Consider the following 22,405-nt stretch of genomic DNA (forward strand, 5'->3'; position numbering starts at 1 on the left):
AATATATAAGGAATTTGAAATTATTTATACTTTTACTTTTGATAGTTATTTAAAATCAAATACTTTTAGACTTTTACTCAAGTAGTAATTTACTGGGTGACTTTCACTTTTACTTGAGTCATTTTCTGTTAAGGTATCTTTACTTTTACTCAAGTATGACAATTGGGTACTTTTTCCACCACTGCATTTTAAATAGTTTATGGTGTTAAGAAATAAAATGAATGAAGTGCATTCTTGGCTTGAAGTGGATATGATCGAATGAAATGATAAGGGTGGCTTTTAAAAGTGGAAACTTCCATCTTACCTTCTTTTCTGATGCTTGCAACCATTTCTCTGGGCTTTGAGGGCTGTTTTCCCAATATATATCTTTTTCATATTCTTCGCTCTGCATTCACTTTCATGTGTTTTCTAGTCGATTCCCAATAAATGCTGATGCAGAGTGTGACCTCTAACCTCAACCACTCAGGCCATAAGTCTTGCCTGTGGAGTCAGATAGCAGTTGTCTATCTGTGTTGACCCTGCCAACAGATCACAGAAACAGCGTTGCAGTCACAGATTCAATTGTATATGTTACACATTACTACTACTAGCTTTTATGTGCTGTGAATTCATGCATTCATTTGCTCTTATTGAACTAACTCACATTCTTCACAGATGATATCGATGAAGGTCAAAGGTAAGATTAGTACTTCCTCCAAAGGCCCCAAATGTGCAACTTGATGACCTCCCCTTGCATATCAAATCAAATCAAATCAAGTTTATTTTATATAGCCCTTCGTACATCAGCTAATATCTCGAAGTGCTGTACAGAAACCCAGCCTAAAACCCCAAACAGCAAGCAATGCAGGTGTAGAAGCATCTATCTCTCCCTTTGTCCAATTCATAATCATCAACAGACACATCCACAAACAGCTAAATCCTATGCAGCATCGATGAAATGACCTGGCAGGTTATTCCCTTATAAATCAGCACTACAGGGCTGACAGAACCTACTGTATTGTGTGTCTATTCATCACGCTCCACCTGGGCTGACTGTTATATCAGTGAAGGAGCTAGCTAGCGTTGCTAACCTTGTCACAGTCACCCTGGAAATACAGAGTCGTAGGGAAAGGTCTGGTTGACTAATTGTGAGATGGAGGTAAATGAAAGCAGAGATGGACTGCTGCTTTGCTGCTAGGCTAATGTTGGCAGTATTGACTGCATGGTTTACGAGATGATACTAACACAGGACAAAGAGGAGCTTGAAGGGTGGGAGGTGATCAGACATCTTATTTCCACTGATTCCTCAATCACTCATTTCTCTAACACTGATTCCTCTATCACTCATTTCCAATGGTATAAAGTACTTAAGTAAAAAATACTTTGAAGTACTACTTATGTAGTCTTTTTTTTCCTAAAGAAAATCATGTATTTTTTATTTCAGGAATTTTCCCTGACACCCTAAAGTACTCGTTACATTTTGAATGCTTAGCAGAAATGGTTCAATTCACGCACTTATCAAGAGAACATCCCTGGTCATCCCTACTGCCTCTGGTCTGGCGGCCTCACTAAACACACATGCTTTGTTTGTAAATTATGTGTTGGAGTGTGCCCCTGGCTATCTGTAAATTTTTTTAAAACAGTGCCGTCTGGTTTGCTTAATATAAGAAATTTGAAATGATTTCTACTTGAGCAATTACATTTACTTTTGATACTTAAGTATATTTAAAACCAAATAGTTTTAGAATTTTACTCAATTAGTATTTTCCCTTGAACTTGAGTCATTTTCTATTAAGGTGACACAGATTTCTTTAAAACAGATTTCGTTCACAGATAAAAAAATAAATAAAAATATTAACACCGATTTTTTTTCAACACAGATTTTTTCAACACTGGTTTCTGTCCTTCAAACATTTCAAAGGAGCATGTGATGGATCGGTACAAACTCTAATTCAGTTTAGCAGTTTACCCATCTTTAGAAATTGGCTCCCAAAAACCTAAAATGAAAGAGAAACTTCAGGCTGACAGCAGTCTTAATGCGAATGCTCGTCCTGACTCCAGGATCCAGGGTACGGTGAGTGATTAGTCAAAAGGAACCTTCCGCCATTGTATGCTTTCGACAGTTAGTAAAGAAAATCTCTCAAACTAATGATCTCTATTTCAAGATTTCAAGAGGTTGAAGGCCTAAACGAAGTTGAAATACATGAGGGAATTTCTAAACAAACGTCAGGTGTAAATTTGTGACTCCACTGAGTACTCCCCATCACTCAGATAGTATCTTATTCAAATAACAGCACAAACAAATAGGCCTAGATACTGTAAATGTCTAGCAATTCACCCCGATAAACGATACTCCTGCCAACTACAGGCACCTATTAACCTGATAATATCATGACAAAGAATTTCTACATATCCCCGGGAAAGTGTTATCACTTTGCTTAAAGAGCCAAAGCCTCCGTGTAAATACCAACAGGGCTGCAGTAAAACTTTATCGGGGCCCGGCAGAACAGCGAGGCAAAATGAATGTTTGTCGCCTGCCTCATTCGCTCCAAAGACGCCACTACTTATTGTATTTTAATCTCGCTTTGACACTGCCGGGTAGAAGACAAAGAGGAGCCCGGGATAGGCACTGAATACGGTCGCTAGCTGTGGCCTTATCTGTCAGCTGCAGAGCGAGAGGTCGGAACTACGTAGTTGCTGGAGTAAGGAGTTGTGCTTGTAGCTACCCGCCCCCCTCTTTCCCCGTTACTCCCCAGTGCTATTGTGACTCCTCCCCTGTGTATCTGCTATTGTGACTCCTCCCCTGTGTATCTGCTATTGTGACTCCTCCCCTGTGTATCTGCTATTGTGACTCCTCCCCTGTGTATCTGCTATTGTGACTCCCTCCCTGTGTATCTGCTATTGTGACTCCCTCCCTGTGTATCTGCTATTGTGACTCCTTCCCTGTGTATCTGCTATTGTGACTCCTTCCCTGTGTATCTGCTATTGTGACTCCTTCCCTGTGTATCTGCTATTGTGACTCCCTCCCTGTGTATCTGCTATTGTGACTCCTTCCCTGTGTATCTGCTATTGTGACTCCCTCCCTGTGTATCTGCTATTGTGACTCCTTCCCTGTGTATCTGCTATTGTGACTCCCTCCCTGTGTATCTGCTATTGTGACTCCTTCCCTGTGTATCTGCTATTGTGACTCCCTCCCTGTGTATCTGCTATTGTGACTCCCTCCCTGTGTATCTGCTATTGTGACTCCCTCCCTGTGTATCTGCTATTGTGACTCCTTCCCTGTGTATCTGCTATTGTGACTCCTTCCCTGTGTATCTGCTATTGTGACTCCTTCCCTGTGTATCTGCTATTGTGACTCCTTCCCTGTGTATCTGCTATTGTGACTCCCTCCCTGTGTATCTGCTATTGTGACTCCCTCCCTGTGTATCTGCTATTGTGACTCCTTCCCTGTGTATCTGCTATTGTGACTCCCTCCCTGTGTATCTGCTATTGTGACTCCCTCCCTGTGTATCTGCTATTGTGACTCCCTCCCTGTGTATCTGCTATTGTGACTCCTTCCCTGTGTGACTGCTATTGTGACGCCCTCCCTGTGTGTCTGCTATTGTGACTCCCTCCCTGTGTATCTGCTATTGTGACTCCTTCCCTGTGTATCTGCTATTGTGACTCCCTCCCTGTGTATCTGCTATTGTGACTCCTTCCCTGTGTATCTGCTATTGTGACTCCTTCCCTGTGTATCTGCTATTGTGACTCCCTCCCTGTGTATCTGCTATTGTGACTCCCTCCCTGTGTATCTGCTATTGTGACTCCTTCCCTGTGTATCTGCTATTGTGACTCCTTCCCTGTGTATCTGCTATTGTGACTCCTCCCCTGTGTATCTGCTATTGTGACTCCTCCCCTGTGTATCTGCTATTGTGACTCCTCCCCTGTGTATCTGCTATTGTGACTCCCTCCCTGTGTATCTGCTATTGTGACTCCTTCCCTGTGTATCTGCTATTGTGACTCCCTCCCTGTGTGTCTGCTATTGTGACTCCTTCCCTGTGTATCTGCTATTGTGACTCCCTCCCTGTGTGTCTGCTATTGTGACTCCTTCCCTGTGTATCTGCTATTGTGACTCCCTCCCTGTGTTTCTGCTATTGTGACTCCTTCCCTGTGTATCTGCTATTGTGACTCCTTCCCTGTGTATCTGCTATTGTGACTCCCTCCCTGTGTATCTGCTATTGTGACTCCCTCCCTGTGTATCTGCTATTGTGACTCCCTCCCTGTGTATCTGCTATTGTGACTCCCTCCCTGTGTATCTGCTTTTGTGACTCCTTCCCTGTGTATCTGCTATTGTGACTCCCTCCCTGTGTATCTGCTATTGTGACTCCTTCCCTGTGTATCTGCTATTGTGACTCCCTCCCTGTGTATCTGCTATTGTGACTCCCTCCCTGTGTATCTGCTATTGTGACTCCCTCCCTGTGTGTCTGCTATTGTGACTCCCTCCCTGTGTATCTGCTATTGTGACTCCCTCCCTGTGTATCTGCTATTGTGACTCCTTCCCTGTGTATCTGCTATTGTGACTCCTTCCCTGTGTATCTGCTATTGTGACTCCCTCCCTGTGTATCTGCTATTGTGACTCCCTCCCTGTGTATCTGCTATTGTGACTCCTTCCCTGTGTATCTGCTATTGTGACTCCCTCCCTGTGTATCTGCTATTGTGACTCCCTCCCTGTGTATCTGCTATTGTGACTCCTTCCCTGTGTATCTGCTATTGTGACTCCCTCCCTGTGTATCTGCTATTGTGACTCCTTCCCTGTGTATCTGCTATTGTGACTCCCTCCCTGTGTATCTGCTATTGTGACTCCCTCCCTGTGTATCTGCTATTGTGACTCCCTCCCTGTGTATCTGCTATTGTGACTCCCTCCCTGTGTATCTGCTATTGTGACTCCCTCCCTGTGTATCTGCTATTGTGACTCCCTCCCTGTGTATCTGCTATTGTGACTCCCTCCCTGTGTATCTGCTATTGTGACTCCCTCCCCGTGTGTCTGCTATTGTGACTCCCTCCCTGTGTATCTGCTATTGTGACTCCCTCCCTGTGTATCTGCTATTGTGACTCCCTCCCTGTGTATCTGCTATTGTGACTCCTTCCCTGTGTATCTTCTATTGTGACTCCCTCCCTGTGTATCTGCTATTGTGACTCCTTCCCTGTGTATCTTCTATTGTGACTCCCTCCCTGTGTGTCTGCTATTGTGACTCCCTCCCTGTGTATCTGCTATTGTGACTCCCTCCCTGTGTATCTGCTATTGTGACTCCCTCCCTGTGTATCTGCTATTGTGACTCCCTCCCTGTGTATCTGCTATTGTGACTCCCTCCCTGTGTATCTGCTATTGTGACTCCCTCCCTGTGTATCTGCTATTGTGACTCCCTCCCTGTGTATCTGCTATTGTGACTCCCTCCCTGTGTATCTGCTATTGTGACTCCCTCCCTGTGTGTCTGCTATTGTGACTCCCTCCCTGTGTATCTGCTATTGTGACTCCCTCCCTGTGTATCTGCTATTGTGACTCCCTCCCTGTGTATCTGCTATTGTGACTCCCTCCCTGTGTATCTGCTATTGTGACTCCCTCCCTGTGTATCTGCTATTGTGACTCCCTCCCTGTGTATCTGCTATTGTGACTCCCTCCCTGTGTATCTGCTATTGTGACTCCCTCCCTGTGTGTCTGCTATTGTGACTCCCTCCCTGTGTATCTGCTATTGTGACTCCCTCCCTGTGTATCTGCTATTGTGACTCCCTCCCTGTGTATCTGCTATTGTGACTCCCTCCCTGTGTATCTGCTATTGTGACTCCCTCCCTGTGTATCTGCTATTGTGACTCCCTCCCTGTGTATCTGCTATTGTGACTCCCTCCCTGTGTATCTGCTATTGTGACTCCCTCCCTGTGTATCTGCTATTGTGACTCCCTCCCTGTGTATCTGCTATTGTGACTCCCTCCCTGTGTGTCTGCTATTGTGACTCCCTCCCTGTGTATCTGCTATTGTGACTCCCTCCCTGTGTATCTGCTATTGTGACTCCCTCCCTGTGTATCTGCTATTGTGACTCCCTCCCTGTGTATCTGCTATTGTGACTCCTCCCCTGTGTATCTGCTATTGTGACTCCTTCCCTGTGTATCTGCTATTGTGACTCCCTCCCTGTGTATCTGCTATTGTGACTCCCTCCCTGTGTGTCTGCTATTGTGACTGTACTAGAATACCTCACAGCAGAGTCAATAAAGGACGGGGCCTACGACGTAAGACGCTTCTGATGCTGGAGGATGTAAACAAGCCACGAGATGAGCTGTATGTCTTCACTGTCCTTAAAAGGACCCATGTGAGCAGCCAAGTCGTCCTCCTGAAGAAATATACAACTCATCAAACAAACCCTGAACAAAACATTTGTAAAAATCATAACGTTCTCATTCTATTCTCAGAGAGAGCAGCTCTCGTGGTTCTTTGTGTTAATGAAATATAGACGCCCTTTAATTCAGAGGAACAGGTCTGCAATGCGCCATCCATCTTAAGGGTGGTGCCTGGTGCCAGCGTCAGGAGGTTATTTGGTGTCTATGAGTCATGGGAGGTGAGATGGAGCTACCTCGCAGATATATTTATAAATGAGCTAACGGACATCTGAAATGTTAATGCCCACAATATAATGTAATCACTCTTTATAGCCTAGAGACTGTGTGGGCCTTTCATGGAAAACAGACTGGTCTGTTAAAATCTTATTCAAGGAACCAGATTGACTTCATAACGACCACAAAGCGTACTGGCGGAGTAGCCGTCCCACTTTACATGATGTAGTATAACAGTTGTAGGTACTAGGTCAGAGGTCAACTGGGTTCAGCCGCAGGCCAATTTCTGTCGGAGCGAATAACAATAATTTCATAGAGACATGATCACATATCTATCTTTTTTGTTAGTTTGTGGTACTACTTAGGAACAGATTTCCTAAAATGAAGCACATTTTTTGCACTTGTGGGCTGAACTTGGACCGCAGGTTGCCTGTTGCCAACCCATGTACTAGGTAATAATGTCTACAGTACTTACATTGTAATGACACTGGTGTAAGTATGAGAACAAACCAAAAGTAAGTACATGCAACTGGTGTAAATCAATGCAAAAACGGTGCTTTGTATAGAAACGTGGAAACAACATTGTGAAATGTTGCCTGTACGAATGGCAAGAATTTAAAAAGGTTTCGTCCAACTTTTTCAATATTTTCTGTGGGCTATGCACAGAAATTGATTGTGATGCAACACTCCAGAAATGTACGCTTCTCTTATGTATTCCCCGGTGTACTTCACCAACGGCAATAACCAACACTGTGGATCTTGTCAGCAGAGTAATTACTAATCAACAATATGAGACTAGGGAACTGTGCAATGACTGGGGAAAAATATAACCCAATGTTTACATCCCAAAGGGGATTATCTGATGTTCCATTGAGGATCACAATGGAAATACGTTTCGAAACTTTTTTTCTGTTGTCCTCGATTATTTTTAAATGCACATGTGTGGTTGTATTTTTACAATTTTAATTGTCAAATAAATCATGCAATATCATACATACATACAGTATCTCCATTTTTCGTATGTTCTCTATTTTTCGAATGTTCTCTGAGGAAACCACATCCTCTCAGCAAGCTCTATCCATGAGAAGAAGAACATTAATGATGTTGTGAGTAGACAAGACAAGCAGCCAACATCATCTGTTTAATCTGATCATAGTCCTTGATTTGCCAGTTGTATACCTGGGTTCAAATAGTATTTAAAATCGTTCAGATTATTTAGCTGTGCTCGATCGAGCTTTGTCAAATGCAATGGAACCCAAAGGCATAGTTCCAAAAGTGTACAACCATCCCATCTGTCACTCCAGGCAGGTTTAACCAAACGTTCATCAAGGTATTAGAAATATTTCAAATACTACTTGAACCCAAGTCTGGTATATTGTTTAAGAAACACAAGTGTATCGGCCATGTTTGAATTTAGTTACTTGTGGATCAGGTGGAGGATGATGATGCTTGATGAGCATCTGCATTATAGAGATATACCATAGAGGTATACCATAACGAGGAGGGAATCCCTCACATTGTGTTATTGTAACACTTGAAGCTCATTGGGAGGAATTTGTTCATAATAAATAGTTCTCCCCTGCTGTGGTGACTCATCACTAAACCTAATACTCCGTCATGCCTCATCCCTGCCTTTGAAACGACATGCCTGTCACAACGAGGCCAAGGGTAAGTTTGTGTGTTTGTGTGTTTGTTGTGCGTGTGTTTGTCTGGGGGGGTCGGGGTTAAGTGCTACTATGGCTGACCCTAAGTACTACTATTGTTGACCCTGAGTACTACTATGGCTGACCCTAAGTACTACTATTGTTGACCCTGAGTACTACTATGGCTGACCCGAAGTACTACTATTGTTGACCCTGAGTACTACTATGGCTGACCCTAAGTACTACTATGGCTGACCCTGAGTAGTACTATGGCTGAACCTGGGCACTACTATTGTTGACCCTGAGTAGTACTATGGCTGAACCTGAGTAGTACTATGGCTGAATCTGAGTACTACTATGGCTGACCCTGAGTAGTACTATGGCTGAACCTGGGCACTACTATTGTTGACCCTGAGTAGTACTATTGTTGACCCTGAGTAGTACTATGGCTGAACCTGAGTATTACTATTGTTGACCCTGAGTACTACTATGGCTGAACCTGAATAGTACTATGGCTGAACCTGAGTAGTACTATGGCTGACCCTGAGTAGTACTATGGCTGAACCTGGGCACTACTATTGTTGACCCTGAGTAGTACTATTGTTGACCCTGAGTAGTACTATGGCTGAACCTGAGTACTACTATGGCTGACCCTGAGTAGTACTATGGCTGAACCTGCGTACTACTATGGCTGACCCTGAGTAATCCCAGAACACATGGCTGTGTTCCGAGATTCATCCGATGGCATTGAGGAGTATACCACCTCAGTCACCGGCTTCAACAATAAGTCCATCGACGACGTTGTTCCCACAGTGACCGTACGTACTTATCCCAACCAGAAGCCATGGATTATAGGCAACATCCTCACCGAGCTAAAGGCTAGAGCTTCAGCTTTCAAGGAGTGGGACACTAATCCGGACACTTAGGCCCTCAGCCAAACCATCAAACAACACCACTCTACAAAGTCATCTAGGACGGGGACATGATGTTCCGCCTGCAACAGGCTGATCAAGGCAGTACTCAGAGAATGCCTGGACCAACTGGCAAGTGTCTTCACTGACATTTTCAACCTCTCCCGGACCGAGTCTGTAATAGCTACATGTTTCAAGCAGACCACCATAGTTCCTGTGCCCAAGAAAGCAAAGGTAACCTGCCTAAATTACTACCGCCCTGTGTAGTAAGAGGTGTCAGTGTGTAGAGGTGTCAGTGTCTAGAGGTGTCAGTATGTAGAGGTGTCAGTGTCAGTGTGTAGAGGTGTCAGTGTGTAGAGGTGTCAGTGTGTAGAGGTGTCAGTGTGTAGAGGTGTCAGTGTGTAGAGGTGTCAGTGTGTAGAGGTGTCAGTGTCAGTGTATAGAGGTGTCAGTGTGTAGAGGTGTCAGTATGTAGAGGTGTCAGTGTGTAGAGGTGTCAGTGTGTAGAGGTGTCAGTGTGTAGAGGTGTCAGTGTGTAGAGGTGTCAGTGTGTAGAGGTGTCAGTGTGTAGAGGTGTCAGTGTGTAGAGGTGTCAGTGTGTAGAGGTGTCAGTTGTAGAGGTGTCAGTGTGTAGAGGTGTCAGTGTATAGAGGTGTCAGTTGTAGAGGTGTCAGTGTGTAGAGGTGTCAGTGTGTAGAGGTGTCAGTATGTGGAGGTGTCAGTATGTAGAGGTGTCAGTATGTAGAGGTGTCAGTGTGTAGAGGTGTCAGTATGTAGAGGTGTCAGTATGTAGAGGTGTCAGTATGTGGAGGTGTCAGTTGTAGAGGTGTCAGTGTGTAGAGGTGTCAGTATGTGGAGGTGTCAGTGTGTAGAGGTGTCAGTGTGTAGAGGTGTCAGTGTGTAGAGGTGTCAGTGTCAGTGTGTAGAGGTGTCAGTGTGTAGAGGTGTCAGTGTGTAGAGGTGTCAGTGTGTAGAGGTGTCAGTGTCAGTGTGTAGAGGTGTCAGTATGTGGAGGTGTCATTGTGTAGAGGTGTCAGTGTGTAGAGGTGTCAGTGTGTAGAGGTGTCAGTGTGTAGAGGTGTCAGTATGTAGAGGTGTCAGTGTGTAGAGGTGTCAGTGTGTAGAGGTGTCAGTGTGTAGAGGTGTCAGTGTGTAGAGGTGTCAGTATGTAGAGGTGTCAGTGTGTAGAGGTGTCAGTGTGTAGAGGTGTCAGTGTGTAGAGGTGTCAGTGTGTAGAGGTGTCAGTGTGTAGAGGTGTCAGTGTGTAGAGGTGTCATTGTGTAGAGGTGTCAGTGTGTAGAGGTGTCAGTGTGTAGAGGTGTCAGTGTGTAGAGGTGTCAGTTGTAGAGGTGTCAGTTGTAGAGGTGTCAGTGTGTAGAGGTGTCAGTGTATAGAGGTGTCAGTTGTAGAGGTGTCAGTGTGTAGAGGTGTCAGTGTGTAGAGGTGTCAGTATGTGGAGGTGTCAGTATGTAGAGGTGTCAGTATGTAGAGGTGTCAGTATGTAGAGGTGTCCGTGTGTAGAGGTGTCAGTATGTAGAGGTGTCAGTATGTAGAGGTGTCAGTATGTGGAGGTGTGAGTTGTAGAGGTGTCAGTGTGTAGAGGTGTCAGTATGTGGAGGTGTCAGTGTGTAGAGGTGTCAGTGTGTAGAGGTGTCAGTGTGTAGAGGTGTCAGTGTGTAGAGGTGTCAGTGTGTAGAGGTGTCAGTGTGTAGAGGTGTCAGTGTGTAGAGGTGTCAGTATGTAGAGGTGTCAGTATGTAGAGGTGTCAGTATGTAGAGGTGTCAGTATGTGGAGGTGTCATTGTGTAGAGGTGTCAGTGTGTAGAGGTGTCAGTGTGTAGAGGTGTCAGTGTCAGTGTATAGAGGTGTCAGTGTGTAGAGGTGTCAGTATGTAGAGGTGTCAGTGTGTAGAGGTGTCAGTGTGTAGAGGTGTCAGTGTGTAGAGGTGTCAGTGTGTAGAGGTGTCAGTGTCAGTGTGTAGAGGTGTCAGTATGTGGAGGTGTCATTGTGTAGAGGTGTCAGTGTGTAGAGGTGTCAGTGTGTAGAGGTGTCAGTGTGTAGAGGTGTCAGTATGTAGAGGTGTCAGTGTGTAGAGGTGTCAGTGTGTAGAGGTGTCAGTGTGTAGAGGTGTCAGTATGTGGAGGTGTCATTGTGTAGAGGTGTCAGTGTGTAGAGGTGTCAGTGTGTAGAGTTGTCAGTGTGTAGAGGTGTCAGTATGTAGAGGTGTCAGTGTGTAGAGGTGTCAGTGTGTAGAGGTGTCAGTGTGTAGAGGTGTCAGTGTGTAGAGGTGTCAGTGTGTAGAGGTGTCAGTGTGTAGAGGTGTCAGTGTGTAGAGGTGTCAGTGTGTAGAGGTGTCATTGTGTAGAGGTGTCAGTGTGTAGAGGTGTCAGTGTGTAGAGGTGTCAGTGTGTAGAGGTGTCAGTTGTAGAGGTGTCAGTTGTAGAGGTGTCAGTGTGTAGAGGTGTCAGTGTATAGAGGTGTCAGTTGTAGAGGTGTCAGTGGGTAGAGGTGTCAGTGTGTAGAGGTGTCAGTATGTGGAGGTGTCAGTATGTAGAGGTGTCAGTGTGTAGAGGTGTCCGTGTGTAGAGGTGTCAGTATGTAGAGGTGTCAGTATGTAGAGGTGTCAGTATGTGGAGGTGTCAGTTGTAGAGGTGTCAGTGTGTAGAGGTGTCCGTGTGTAGAGGTGTCAGTGTGTAGAGGTGTCAGTGTGTAGAGGTGTCAGTGTGTAGAGGTGTCAGTATGTAGAGGTGTCAGTGTGTAGAGGTGTCAGTATGTAGAGGTGTCAGTGTGTAGAGGTGTCAGTGTGTAGAGGTGTCAGTGTGTAGAGGTGTCAGTGTGTAGAGGTGTCAGTGTGTAGAGGTGTCAGTATGTAGAGGTGTCAGTGTGTAGAGGTGTCAGTGTGTAGAGGTGTCAGTTGTAGAGGTGTCAGTATGTGGAGGTGTCAGTATGTAGAGGTGTCAGTGTGTAGAGGTGTCAGTGTGTAGAGGTGTCAGTATGTAGAGGTGTCAGTGTGTAGAGGTTTCATTGTGTAGAGGTGTCAGTGTGTAGAGGTTTCATTGTGTAGAGGTGTCAGTATGTGGAGGTGTCAGTGTGTAGAGGTGTCAGTGTGTAGAGGTGTCAGTGTGTAGAGGTGTCAGTATGTAGAGGTGTCAGTGTGTAGAGGTGTCAGTGTGTAGAGGTGTCAGTTGTAGAGGTGTCAGTATGTGGAGGTGTCATTGTGTAGAGGTGTCAGTGTGTAGAGGTTTCATTGTGTAGAGGTGTCAGTATGTGGAGGTGTCAGTTGTAGAGGTGTCAGTGTGTAGAGGTGTCAGTGTGTAGAGGTGTCAGTGTGTAGAGGTTTCATTGTGTAGAGGTGTCAGTATGTGGAGGTGTCAGTTGTAGAGGTGTCAGTATGTGGAGGTGTCAGTTGTAGAGGTGTCAGTGTGTAGAGGTGTCAGTATGTGGAGGTGTCAGTTGTAGAGGTGTCAGTGTGTAGAGGTGTCAGTTGTAGAGGTGTCAGTGTGTAGAGGTGTCAGTTGTAGAGGTGTCAGTTGTAGAGGTGTCAGTGTGTAGAGGTGTCAGTGTGTAGAGGTGTCAGTGTGTAGAGGTGTCAGTGTGTAGAGGTGTCAGTGTGTAGAGGTGTGACAAGCACATCGAGGACTGGATCAGTCTCTGACACCTCTCCAGAGGAAGCATGTGGCTCTATGAGAATGGTTATCCTTTAAGGTTTTCCAATCTAACCAATCTAATCAATCTAATCAATCTAACCAATCTAACCAATCTAATCAATCTAATCAATCTAATCAATCTCACTGAGCCACATGCTCCCTCTGGAGAGGTGTCCAATGAAGAGTCGACGTTCTAACAGCGTCAAGGCCAGTTTGCCCTGCGGCCCTGCCATTCATACCATGGCAGACTTGAACGTCTTGCCTAGAGGAACCATCTCCATATGGCTAGGCACAGATTGAGTGTTGGACCTTGGAGGTAGGAGCTTTAAATGGGTGGATATTACAGGAAGTAATTGGCTCCGGTCTAAGAGCTGTGTGGTTTTCTACTTGCAGCTCTATACTGTAGGTTCACACAGTGCAATTTAAAATCACTTTGTCATGCTGTGTATTCAGTGATGTCCTCTACGCTGGTTTCTGCATAGCATCTGTCCCTTTACAATATCTGGCACAGGATCTTAGACATATTGAAGCACAATTTGAAAAGATGCCCAAATAGCTTCACTAATTAGTTAGAACAAAGTTTTTACAAAATCGCCAAATTTCATCACAATGAAAAAGTTGTTAAAGACATTATAACGATGTTTGAAATACCACATAAAAAGATAAGATTAGAATTTGCGGCAATAAAAAATATCACAGGAGTCATTAACCAGACAAATTAAGCTTGTGAATTGTGGCGAAACTTACGAGGACGGCCAGTCTTTCCAGTCAATGACCATCTGGAAAGTTGAACACCAACTGTTCATATCCTCCATCCTTATTCTCCTGTTGCCCAGCAACAACACCCATTAACACAGTCTGATTCCAGATCTCTTTGTGCAGTATAGTCAACTCCAATGGTTATTGTTATTGCTATGTGACCATAAGAATTGTCTGTACAACACAGACAGAGCTGGGACCAGCTAAGTTCTACATGACTTCCAGAGAATCCGAATGAGAGGGCAGCAGGTGGCCTGGTGGGTGTTGGGCCAGTTACCGAAAGGTTGCTGGATAGAATCCCTGAGCCACAAGGAAAAAATCTGCGGTTCTGCCCTTGAGCAAGGCAATTAACCCTAATTGCTCCAGGGTCTCCATCAATAATGGTTGATCCCCTGGCTGTGACCCCAGGGAAAGTGGGATATGCAAAAACATGCATTTCCATTTCACACCTCCGTACAGGTTAGCCACTTCATACAGTGAAACAGGATTATATAAGCACCCTGTATTATTAGTATGCTAGAGTAAGAAGACAGTCCTTGAAATTGATTTCAATTAACAGTGTTTCTGATACAGGAAGAAAAAGCTTTGAAACTATCAACAGCATCCAGAACCAAGTAGGTTTAGCTAGGACAGTAACTTCAGCCATGGCTCACATTTCTCCTGAACAATATGAAATGGAGCGCTTTACAGACCTAATCTGCCTTCTCCCTCTCTCCTGCTCCATTTGTTCTCTGCTGATGAAGTATAACCAGCTTCCTTCCAGGTCTGTAGAAACACAGATATTCAGCAGAGAGCAAGTCTAGGCTAGGGAGGAAGTTGGACCTTCTACTGTAGGGCTGAAGGAGAGAAGAGATGTTCTGCTGGGAAAGGATCCAAAGCAGCATGAGCGTTCTCTCTCCTGAGTCCTGACATTCCTGACTGCTCTTATCTGTCAGGAGGGCTGAGCGTTCTCTCCTTCCTGAGTCCTGACGTTCCTGACTGCTCTTATCTGTCAGGAGGGCTGAGCGTTCTCTCTCTCCTGAGTCCTGACATTCCTGACTGCTCTTATCTGTCAGGAGGGCTGAGCGTTCTCTCTCCTGAGTCCTGACATTCCTGACTGCTCTTATCTGTCAGGAGGGCTGAGTGTTCTCTCCTTCCTGAGTCCTGACGTTCCTGACTGCTCTTATCTGTCAGGAGGGCTGAGCGTTCTCTCCTTCCTGAGTCCTGATGTTCCTGACTGCTCTTATCTGTCAGGAGGGCTGAGCGTTCTCTCTCTCCTGAGTCCTGACATTCCTGACTGCTCTTATCTGTCAGGAGGGCTGAGCGTTCTCTCCTTCCTGAGTCCTGACGTTCCTGACTGCTCTTATCTGTCAGGAGGGCTGAGTGTTCTCTCCCTCCTGAGTCCTGACATTCCCGACTGCTCTTATCTGTCAGGAGGGCTGAGCATTCTCTCTCTCCTGAGTCCTGACATTCCTGACTGCTCTTATCTGTCAGGAGGGCTGAGCGTTCTCTCTCTCCTGAGTCCTGACATTCCTGACTGCTCTTATCTGTCAGGAGGGCTGAGCGTTCTCTCCTTTCTGAGTCCTGACATTCCTGACTGCTCTTATCTGTCAGGAGGGCTGAGCGTTCTCTCCTTCCTGAGTCCTGACATTCCTGACTGCTCTTATCTGTCAGGAGGGCTGAGCGTTCTCTCCTTCCTGAGTCCTGACGTTCCTGACTGCTCTTATCTGTCAGGAGGGCTGAGCGTTCTCTCCTTCCTGAGTCTGACATTCCTGACTGCTCTTATCTGTCAGGAGGGCTGAGCGTTCTCTCCTTCCTGAGTCCTGACATTCCTGACTGCTCTTATCTGTCAGGAGGGCTGAGCGTTCTCTCCTTCCTGAGTCCTGACGTTCCTGACTGCTCTTATCTGTCAGGAGGGCTGAGCGTTCTCTCTCTCCTGAGTCCTGACATTCCTGACTGCTCTTATCTGTCAGGAGGGCTGAGCGTTCTCTCTCTCCTGAGTCCTGACATTCCTGACTGCTCTTATCTGTCAGGAGGGCTGAGCGTTCTCTCCTTCCTGAGTCCTGACGTTCCTGACTGCTCTTATCTGTCAGGAGGGCTGAGCGTTCTCTCCCTCCTGAGTCCTGACATTCCTGACTGCTCTTATCTGTCAGGAGGGCTGAGCGTTCTCTCCTTCCTGAGTCCTGACATTCCTGACTGCTCTTATCTGTCAGGAGGGCTGAGCGTTCTCTCCTTCTTGAGTCCTGACGTTCCTGACTGCTCTTATCTGTCAGGAGGGCTGAGCGTTCTCTCCTTCCTGAGTCCTGACATTCCTGACTGCTCTTATCTGTCAGGAGGGCTGAGCGTTCTCTCTCTCCTGAGTCCTGACATTCCTGACTGCTCTTATCTGTCAGGAGGGCTGAGCGTTCTCTCTCTCCTGAGTCCTGACATTCCTGACTGCTCTTATCTGTCAGGAGGGCTGAGCGTTCTCTCCTTCCTGAGTCCTGACATTCCTGACTGCTCTTATCTGTCAGGAGGGCTCTGGCAATTAAAAAGAGGGAAAACAGGCTCTGCACTGTACAACACTATATATACATATATATATATATATATATATATACTGTACCAGTCAAAAGTTTGGACAAACCTACTCATTCCAGGGTTTTTCTTTATTTTTACTATTTTCTACATTGTGGAATAATAGTGAAGACATCAAAACTATGACATAACACATATGGAATCATGTAAAATACCAAGTCCATATTATGGCAAGAACAGCTCAAATAAGCAACGAGACAGTCCATCATTACTTTAAGACATAAAGTTCAGTCAATCCAGAACATTTCAAGAACTTTGAAAGTTTCTTCAAGTGCAGTCGCAAAACCATCAAGCGCTATGATGAAATTGGCTCTCATGAGGACCGCCACAGGAAAGGAAGACCCAGAGTTAGCTCTGCTGCAGAGGACAAGTTCATTAGAGTTACCAGACTCAGAAATGGCAGCCCAAATAAATGCTTCACAGAGTTCAAGTAACAGACACATCTCAACATCAACTGTTCAGAGGAGACTGCGTGAATCAGGCCTTCATGGTCGAATTGCTGCAAAGAAACCACTACTGAAGGACACCAATAAGAAGAAGAGACTTGTTTGTGCCAAGAAATACGAGCAATGGACATTAGACCGGTGGAAATCTGTCCTTTGGTCTGATGAGTCCAAATTTTGAGATTTTTGGTTCCAACCGTTGTGTCTATGTGAGACGCAGAGTGGATGAACGGATGATATCCGTATGGGTATTTCCCACCGTGAAGCATGGAGGAGGAGGTGTGATGGTGTGGGGGTGTTTTGCTGGTGACACTGTCTGTGATTTATTTAGAATTCAAGGCACACTTAACCAGCATGACTACCACAGCATTCTGCAGCGATACGCCATCCTATATGGTTTGTGCTTAGTGGGACTATCATTTGTTTTTCAACAGGACAATGACCCAACACACCTCCAGGCTGTGTAAGGGCTATTTAACCAAGGAGAGTGATGGAGTGCTGCATCAGATGAGCTGGCCTCCACAATTAGGAAAAGCAGCCAACAAGTGCTCAGCATATGTGGGAACTTCTTCAAGACTGTTGGAAAAACATTACAGGTGAAGCTGGATGAGAGAATGCCAAAAGTGTGCAAAGCTGTCATTAAGGCAAAGGGTGGCTACTTTGAAGAATCTCAAATATAAAATAGATTTAGATTTGTTTAATAACTTTTGGGTTACTACATGATTCCATATGTGTTATTTCATAGTTTTGATGTCGTCACTATTATTCTACAATGTAGAAAATAGTAAAAATAAAGAAAAACCCTTAAATGGGTAGGTATGTCCAAACTTTTGACTGGTACTGTGTATACAGAGTATATATATATATATACAGTGGGGAGAACAAGTATTTGATACACTGCCGATTTTGCAGGTTTTCCTACTTACAAAGCATGTAGAGGTCTGTCATTTTTATCATAGGTACACTTCAACTGTGAGAGACGGAATCTAAAACAAAAATCCAGAAAATCACATTGTATGATTTTTAAGTAATTAATTTGCATTTTATTGCATGACATAAGTATTTGATCACCTACCAACCAGTAAGAATTCCGGCTCTCACAGACCTGTTAGTTTTTCTTTAAGAAGCCCTCCTGTTCTCCACTCATTACCTGTATTAACTGCACCTGTTTGAACTCGTTACCTGTATAAAAGACACCTGTCCACACACTCAATCAAACAGACTCCAACCTCTCCACAATGGCCAAGACCAGAGAGCTGTGTAAGGACATCAGGGATAAATTGTAGACCTGTACAAGGCTGGGATGGGCTACAGGACAATAGCCAAGCAGCTTGGTGAGAAGGCAACAACTGTTGGCACAATTATTAGAAAATGGAAGAAGTTCAAGATGACGGTCAATCACCCTCGGTCTGGGGCTCCATGCAAGATCTCACCTCGTGGGGCATCAATGATCATGAGGAATGTGAGGGATCAGCCCAGAACTACACGGCAGGACCTGGTCAATGACCTGAAGAGAGCTGGGACCACAGTCTCAAAGAAAACCATTAGTAACACACTACGCCGTCATGGATTAAAATCCTGCAGCGCACGCAAGGTCCCCCTGCTCAAGCCAGCGCATGTCCAGGCCCGTCTGAAGTTTGCCAATGACCATCTGGATGATCCAGAGGAGGAATGGGAGAAGGTCATGTGGTCTGATGAGACAAAAATAGAGCTTTTTGCTCTAAACTCCACTCGCCGTGTTTGGAGGAATAGAAGGATGAGTACAACCCCAAGAACACCATCCCAACCGTGAAGCATGGAGGTGGAAACATCATTCTTTGGGGATGCTTTTCTGCAAAGGGGACAGGACGACTGCACCGTATTGAAGGGAGGATGGATGGGGCCATGTATCGCGAGATCTTGACCAACAACCTCCTTCCCTCAGTAAGAGCATTGAAGATGGGTCGTGGCTGGGTCTTCCAGCATGACAACGACCCGAAACACACAGCCAGGGCAACTAAGGAGTGGCTCCGTAAGAAGCATCTCAAGGTCCTGGAGTGGCCTAGCCAGTCTCCAGACCTGAACCCAATAGAAAATCTTTGGAGGGAGCCGAAAGTCCATATTGCCCAGCGACAGCCCCGAAACCTGAAGGATCTGGAGAAGGTCTGTATGGAGGAGTGGGCCAAAATCCCTGCTGCAGTGTGTGCAAACCTGGTCAAGAACTACAGGAAACGTATGATCTCTGTAATTGCAAACTAAGGTTTCTGTACCAAATATTCAGTTCTGCTTTTCTGATGTATCAAATACTTATGTCATGCAATAAAATGCAAATTAATTAATTAAAAATCATACAATGTGATTTTCTGGATTTTTGTTTTAGATTCCTTCTCTCACAGTTGAAGTGTACCTATGATAAAAATTACAGACCTCTACATGCTTTGTAAGTAGGAAAACCTGCAAAATTGTCAGTGTATCAAATACTTGTTCTCCCCACTGTATATATATATATTATTTCCAATATGTCAAGTAATTAAATATTTGTTTTCTCATGATTTGGTTGGGTCTAATTCTCTCTCTCTCTCTCTCTCTCTCTCTCTCTCTCTCTCTCTCTCTCTCTCTCTCTCTCTCTCTCTCTCTCTCTCTCTCTCTCTCAGCAGGCTTCAAAAGACAACATCTAAGTTAACCAAGATTGAACCCAGGTATCCATCACCATATTGTCTGTATAATATTGTGATTCATTGTATACCCTGGTTTGGAGAAAGGTGAAAATAATTGAACTCGTCTCTGCATGCTGCCTACCCTGAGAGAAATCTGATTTGATACTGTGTAAAATCCTTACTGATCCTGAGGTTGCCAAGACAACACCAGTCACTAGGGAAAGTCTACACACCCCTTGCACTCTTAATGTATCTAAAAATATAATACATTAGATGTTTAACCTACCCATCTACACAACCTACTCTACATTTTGAAAGTGAAAGAAAAATATAGAAAATCTTCCAAATGAATACAAATAACAAATAAATCTTGATTGCGTGTGTCTTCACATCCCAGAGTTAATGCTTGGTGGAAGCACTTTTGGCAGCCATTACAGCTGTAAATCATTGTGAATTACATTCTACCAACTTTGCACAGGGCAACATTTATCCATTTTTATTCGTCAAAATTACACAAGTAATAACTTTGGGATGTGAGGACATAAAAAGGTAGGAACAGGTATGGAAAACATCAATTTTTAGATGTAATTTAAAAAGTTGAAGACTGTGCAAAAGGGTGGGTAGACTTTCACAAGGAACTTTGAACAGACCACCCAAATTCAGCATGCATTGTTGCTAGCAATTAAATATACTGAGCACCAATAAGACAAGGAAGTTAATGAAAATCTAAAGAATGACAGATATGCATGTTTTAGTTTACAACCAGCAGTGGGGGCATCCTGTATCTCCTCTGCACAGTACAGCACAGCGGAGGAGCGTGACATTCACATTTGGCTCCTCAGCAAAGGCTTTTACATTCAAAACCCTTTTCACTTCATCAGCCCAATCCAGAGGTCGTGAATCCACAGCTGTATATATTTCCCTGTGCTGGGCTGGGAAAGAGGGTGGAGGGAAGCCTCTGTACCTCTGTCTTTGGAGGAGTCAGCATTCCCTTGAGAGAGAGAGAGAGAGAGAGAGAGAGAGAGAGAGAGAGAGAGAGAGAGAGAGAGAGAGAGAGAGAGAGAGAGAGAGAGAGAGCGAGAGAGAGAGCGAGAGAGAGAGCGAGAGAGAGAGAGAGAGAGAGAGAGAGAGAGAGAGAACCAGCTATCCAGAAATGTCAGGCTTTGCTAGGGTGTTCTGGTTCCCCTGCTTCCTATCTGCTGTCTGACACGCTGGTCAAATGGCTCTGTGACAGTTGGACACATTTCCAATTGGCTAGATTTGTCCTAGGACTGACATGTAAGGAGTTAACAGGAGCACAGGTAGTATGGGATGGAGATGAGATGGAGGAGGAGGGACTGGGCATTTACAGTTGAAGTCGGAAGTTTACATACACTTAGGTTGGAGTCATTGGAGTGGCCATCACAAAGCCCTGACCTCAATCCTATAGAAAATGTGTGGACAGAACTGAAAAAGCGTGTGCGAGCAAGGAGGCCTACAAACCTGACTCAGTTACACCAGCTCTGTCAGGAGGAATGGGCCAAAATTCACCCAACTTATTGTGGGAAGCTTGTGGAAGGCTACCAAAAATGTTTAACCAAGTTAAACAATTTAAAGACAATGCTACCAAATACTAATTGAGTGTATGTAAACTTCTGACCCACTGGGAATGTGATGAAAGAAATAAAAGCTGAAATAAATAATTCTCTCTACTATTATTCTGACATTTCACATTCTTAAAATAAAGTGGTGATCCTAACTGACCGACTTCAACTGTATTTGTAATTTCCAAAGACTACTGACTGGCTCATTCCTAATGAGGGCTCAGAATTTATTCAAATCTGGCAACCCATTCATTCACATATGTCAATACGTGTTAAGGTTAATGAACTAAAACTTACTTCATGGGATTCCTGTCAATGGCAATTACTGTGAGCCCTTAGTTAAAATTACATTTTGGAATTGGGTGTCTTGTAGCATGGCTGACGTGACTCACGTGACTCACAGTGTAGAGAGCTGTGACACACTGGTCTGGACAGGAGGCCTTTGTAAATGCAATATTCACTCAGAAAATTGGTTCACTCAAATGCATTTTTTTTTCTGGGGGGTAGAGACCTCTCTTTGTTTGGATCAAACAGTTGTAATGGAAGGGGGCGGAACTCGGGGGCTGTGTGTGGCTGTGCGTGTGGGTGTTTGAGTGAGAAAGCCAGACTAGATGTGTTGTACCTGTCAGACAAATTCTCAATAAACAGAAATTGATTTGTTTAGTAACTCTCACCAGATTCGATGGGATGCGTAACCAAACCATAAACCTGGAGTGCGTTCCGAGTCCAATTATTTCTCATCAACCTCCTCCAGATGCCAGACCACACAAATTGCTTTTATAAACATCATATCTCATCCTTGGAAATAATAAGAGTGAGAGAGTGTTAGAGAGAGAGAGAGAGAGAGTGAGAGAGTGTTAGAGAGAGAGAGCGAGAGAGAGAGAGAGAGAGAGAGAGAGAGAGAGAGAGAGAGAGAGAGAGTGTTAGACAGAGAGAGAGAGAGAGTTAGAGAGAGAGAGAGAGTGTTAGACAGAGAGAGAGAGAGAGAGAGAGAGAGAGAGAGAGTGTTAGACAGAGAGAGAGAGAGAGAGAGAGAGAGAGAGAGAGAGAGAGAGAGAGAGAGAGAGAGAGAGAGAGAGAGAGAGAGAGAGAGAGAGAGAGTGTGTGTTAGACAGACAGAGAGAGAGAGAGAGAGAGAGAGAGAGAGAGAGTGTTAGACAGAGAGAGAGAGTGTTAGACAGAGAGAGAGACATAGAGAGAGAGAGAGAGTGGGTTAGACAGAGAGAGTGTTAGATAGAGAGAGAGAGAGAGAGAGAGAGTGTTAGAAAGAGAGAGAGAGTGTGTTAGACAGAGAGAGAGAGAGAGAGAGAGAGAGAGTGACTAAACAAACAACAACACGAAGAATTATCTATCCAAAATGGAGATGTATGGGTAAACCACTTCTCCAATCTTTTTGTCTCTATAACAAAGAATAAAGAGCAAAAACATGTACATGATCAAATACAAATCCTAGAATCAACTATTAAAGACTACCAGAACCCACTGGATTCTGCAATTACCTTGAATTAGTTACAGAACAAAATAAAAACCCTCCAACCCAAAAAGGCCTGTGGTGTTGATGGTATCCTTAATAAAATGATCAAATATACAGACAACAAATTCCAATTGGCTATACTAAAACTCTTTAACATCGTCCTTAGCTCTGGCATCTTCGCCAATATTTGGAA

General features: G+C 44.6%; 1 protein-coding gene across 1 annotated transcript in view; it reads right to left on the reverse strand.

Moving 5' to 3' along the window:
* Positions 1-22,405, reverse strand: part of LOC139553901 (brain-enriched guanylate kinase-associated protein-like) — a 68,740-nt gene that overhangs the window by 41,893 nt on the left and 4,442 nt on the right. The window contains exon 2 of the mRNA XM_071366661.1: positions 305-518. Within this exon, the coding sequence (XP_071222762.1) occupies positions 305-375 (71 nt within the window). The 5' untranslated portion in view covers positions 376-518. The remainder of the gene's footprint in view (positions 1-304; positions 519-22,405) is intronic.

Source organism: Salvelinus alpinus, chromosome 25 (genome assembly GCF_045679555.1).
Source record: "Salvelinus alpinus chromosome 25, SLU_Salpinus.1, whole genome shotgun sequence".
In the NCBI taxonomy this organism is placed as follows: Eukaryota; Metazoa; Chordata; class Actinopteri; order Salmoniformes; family Salmonidae; genus Salvelinus; species Salvelinus alpinus.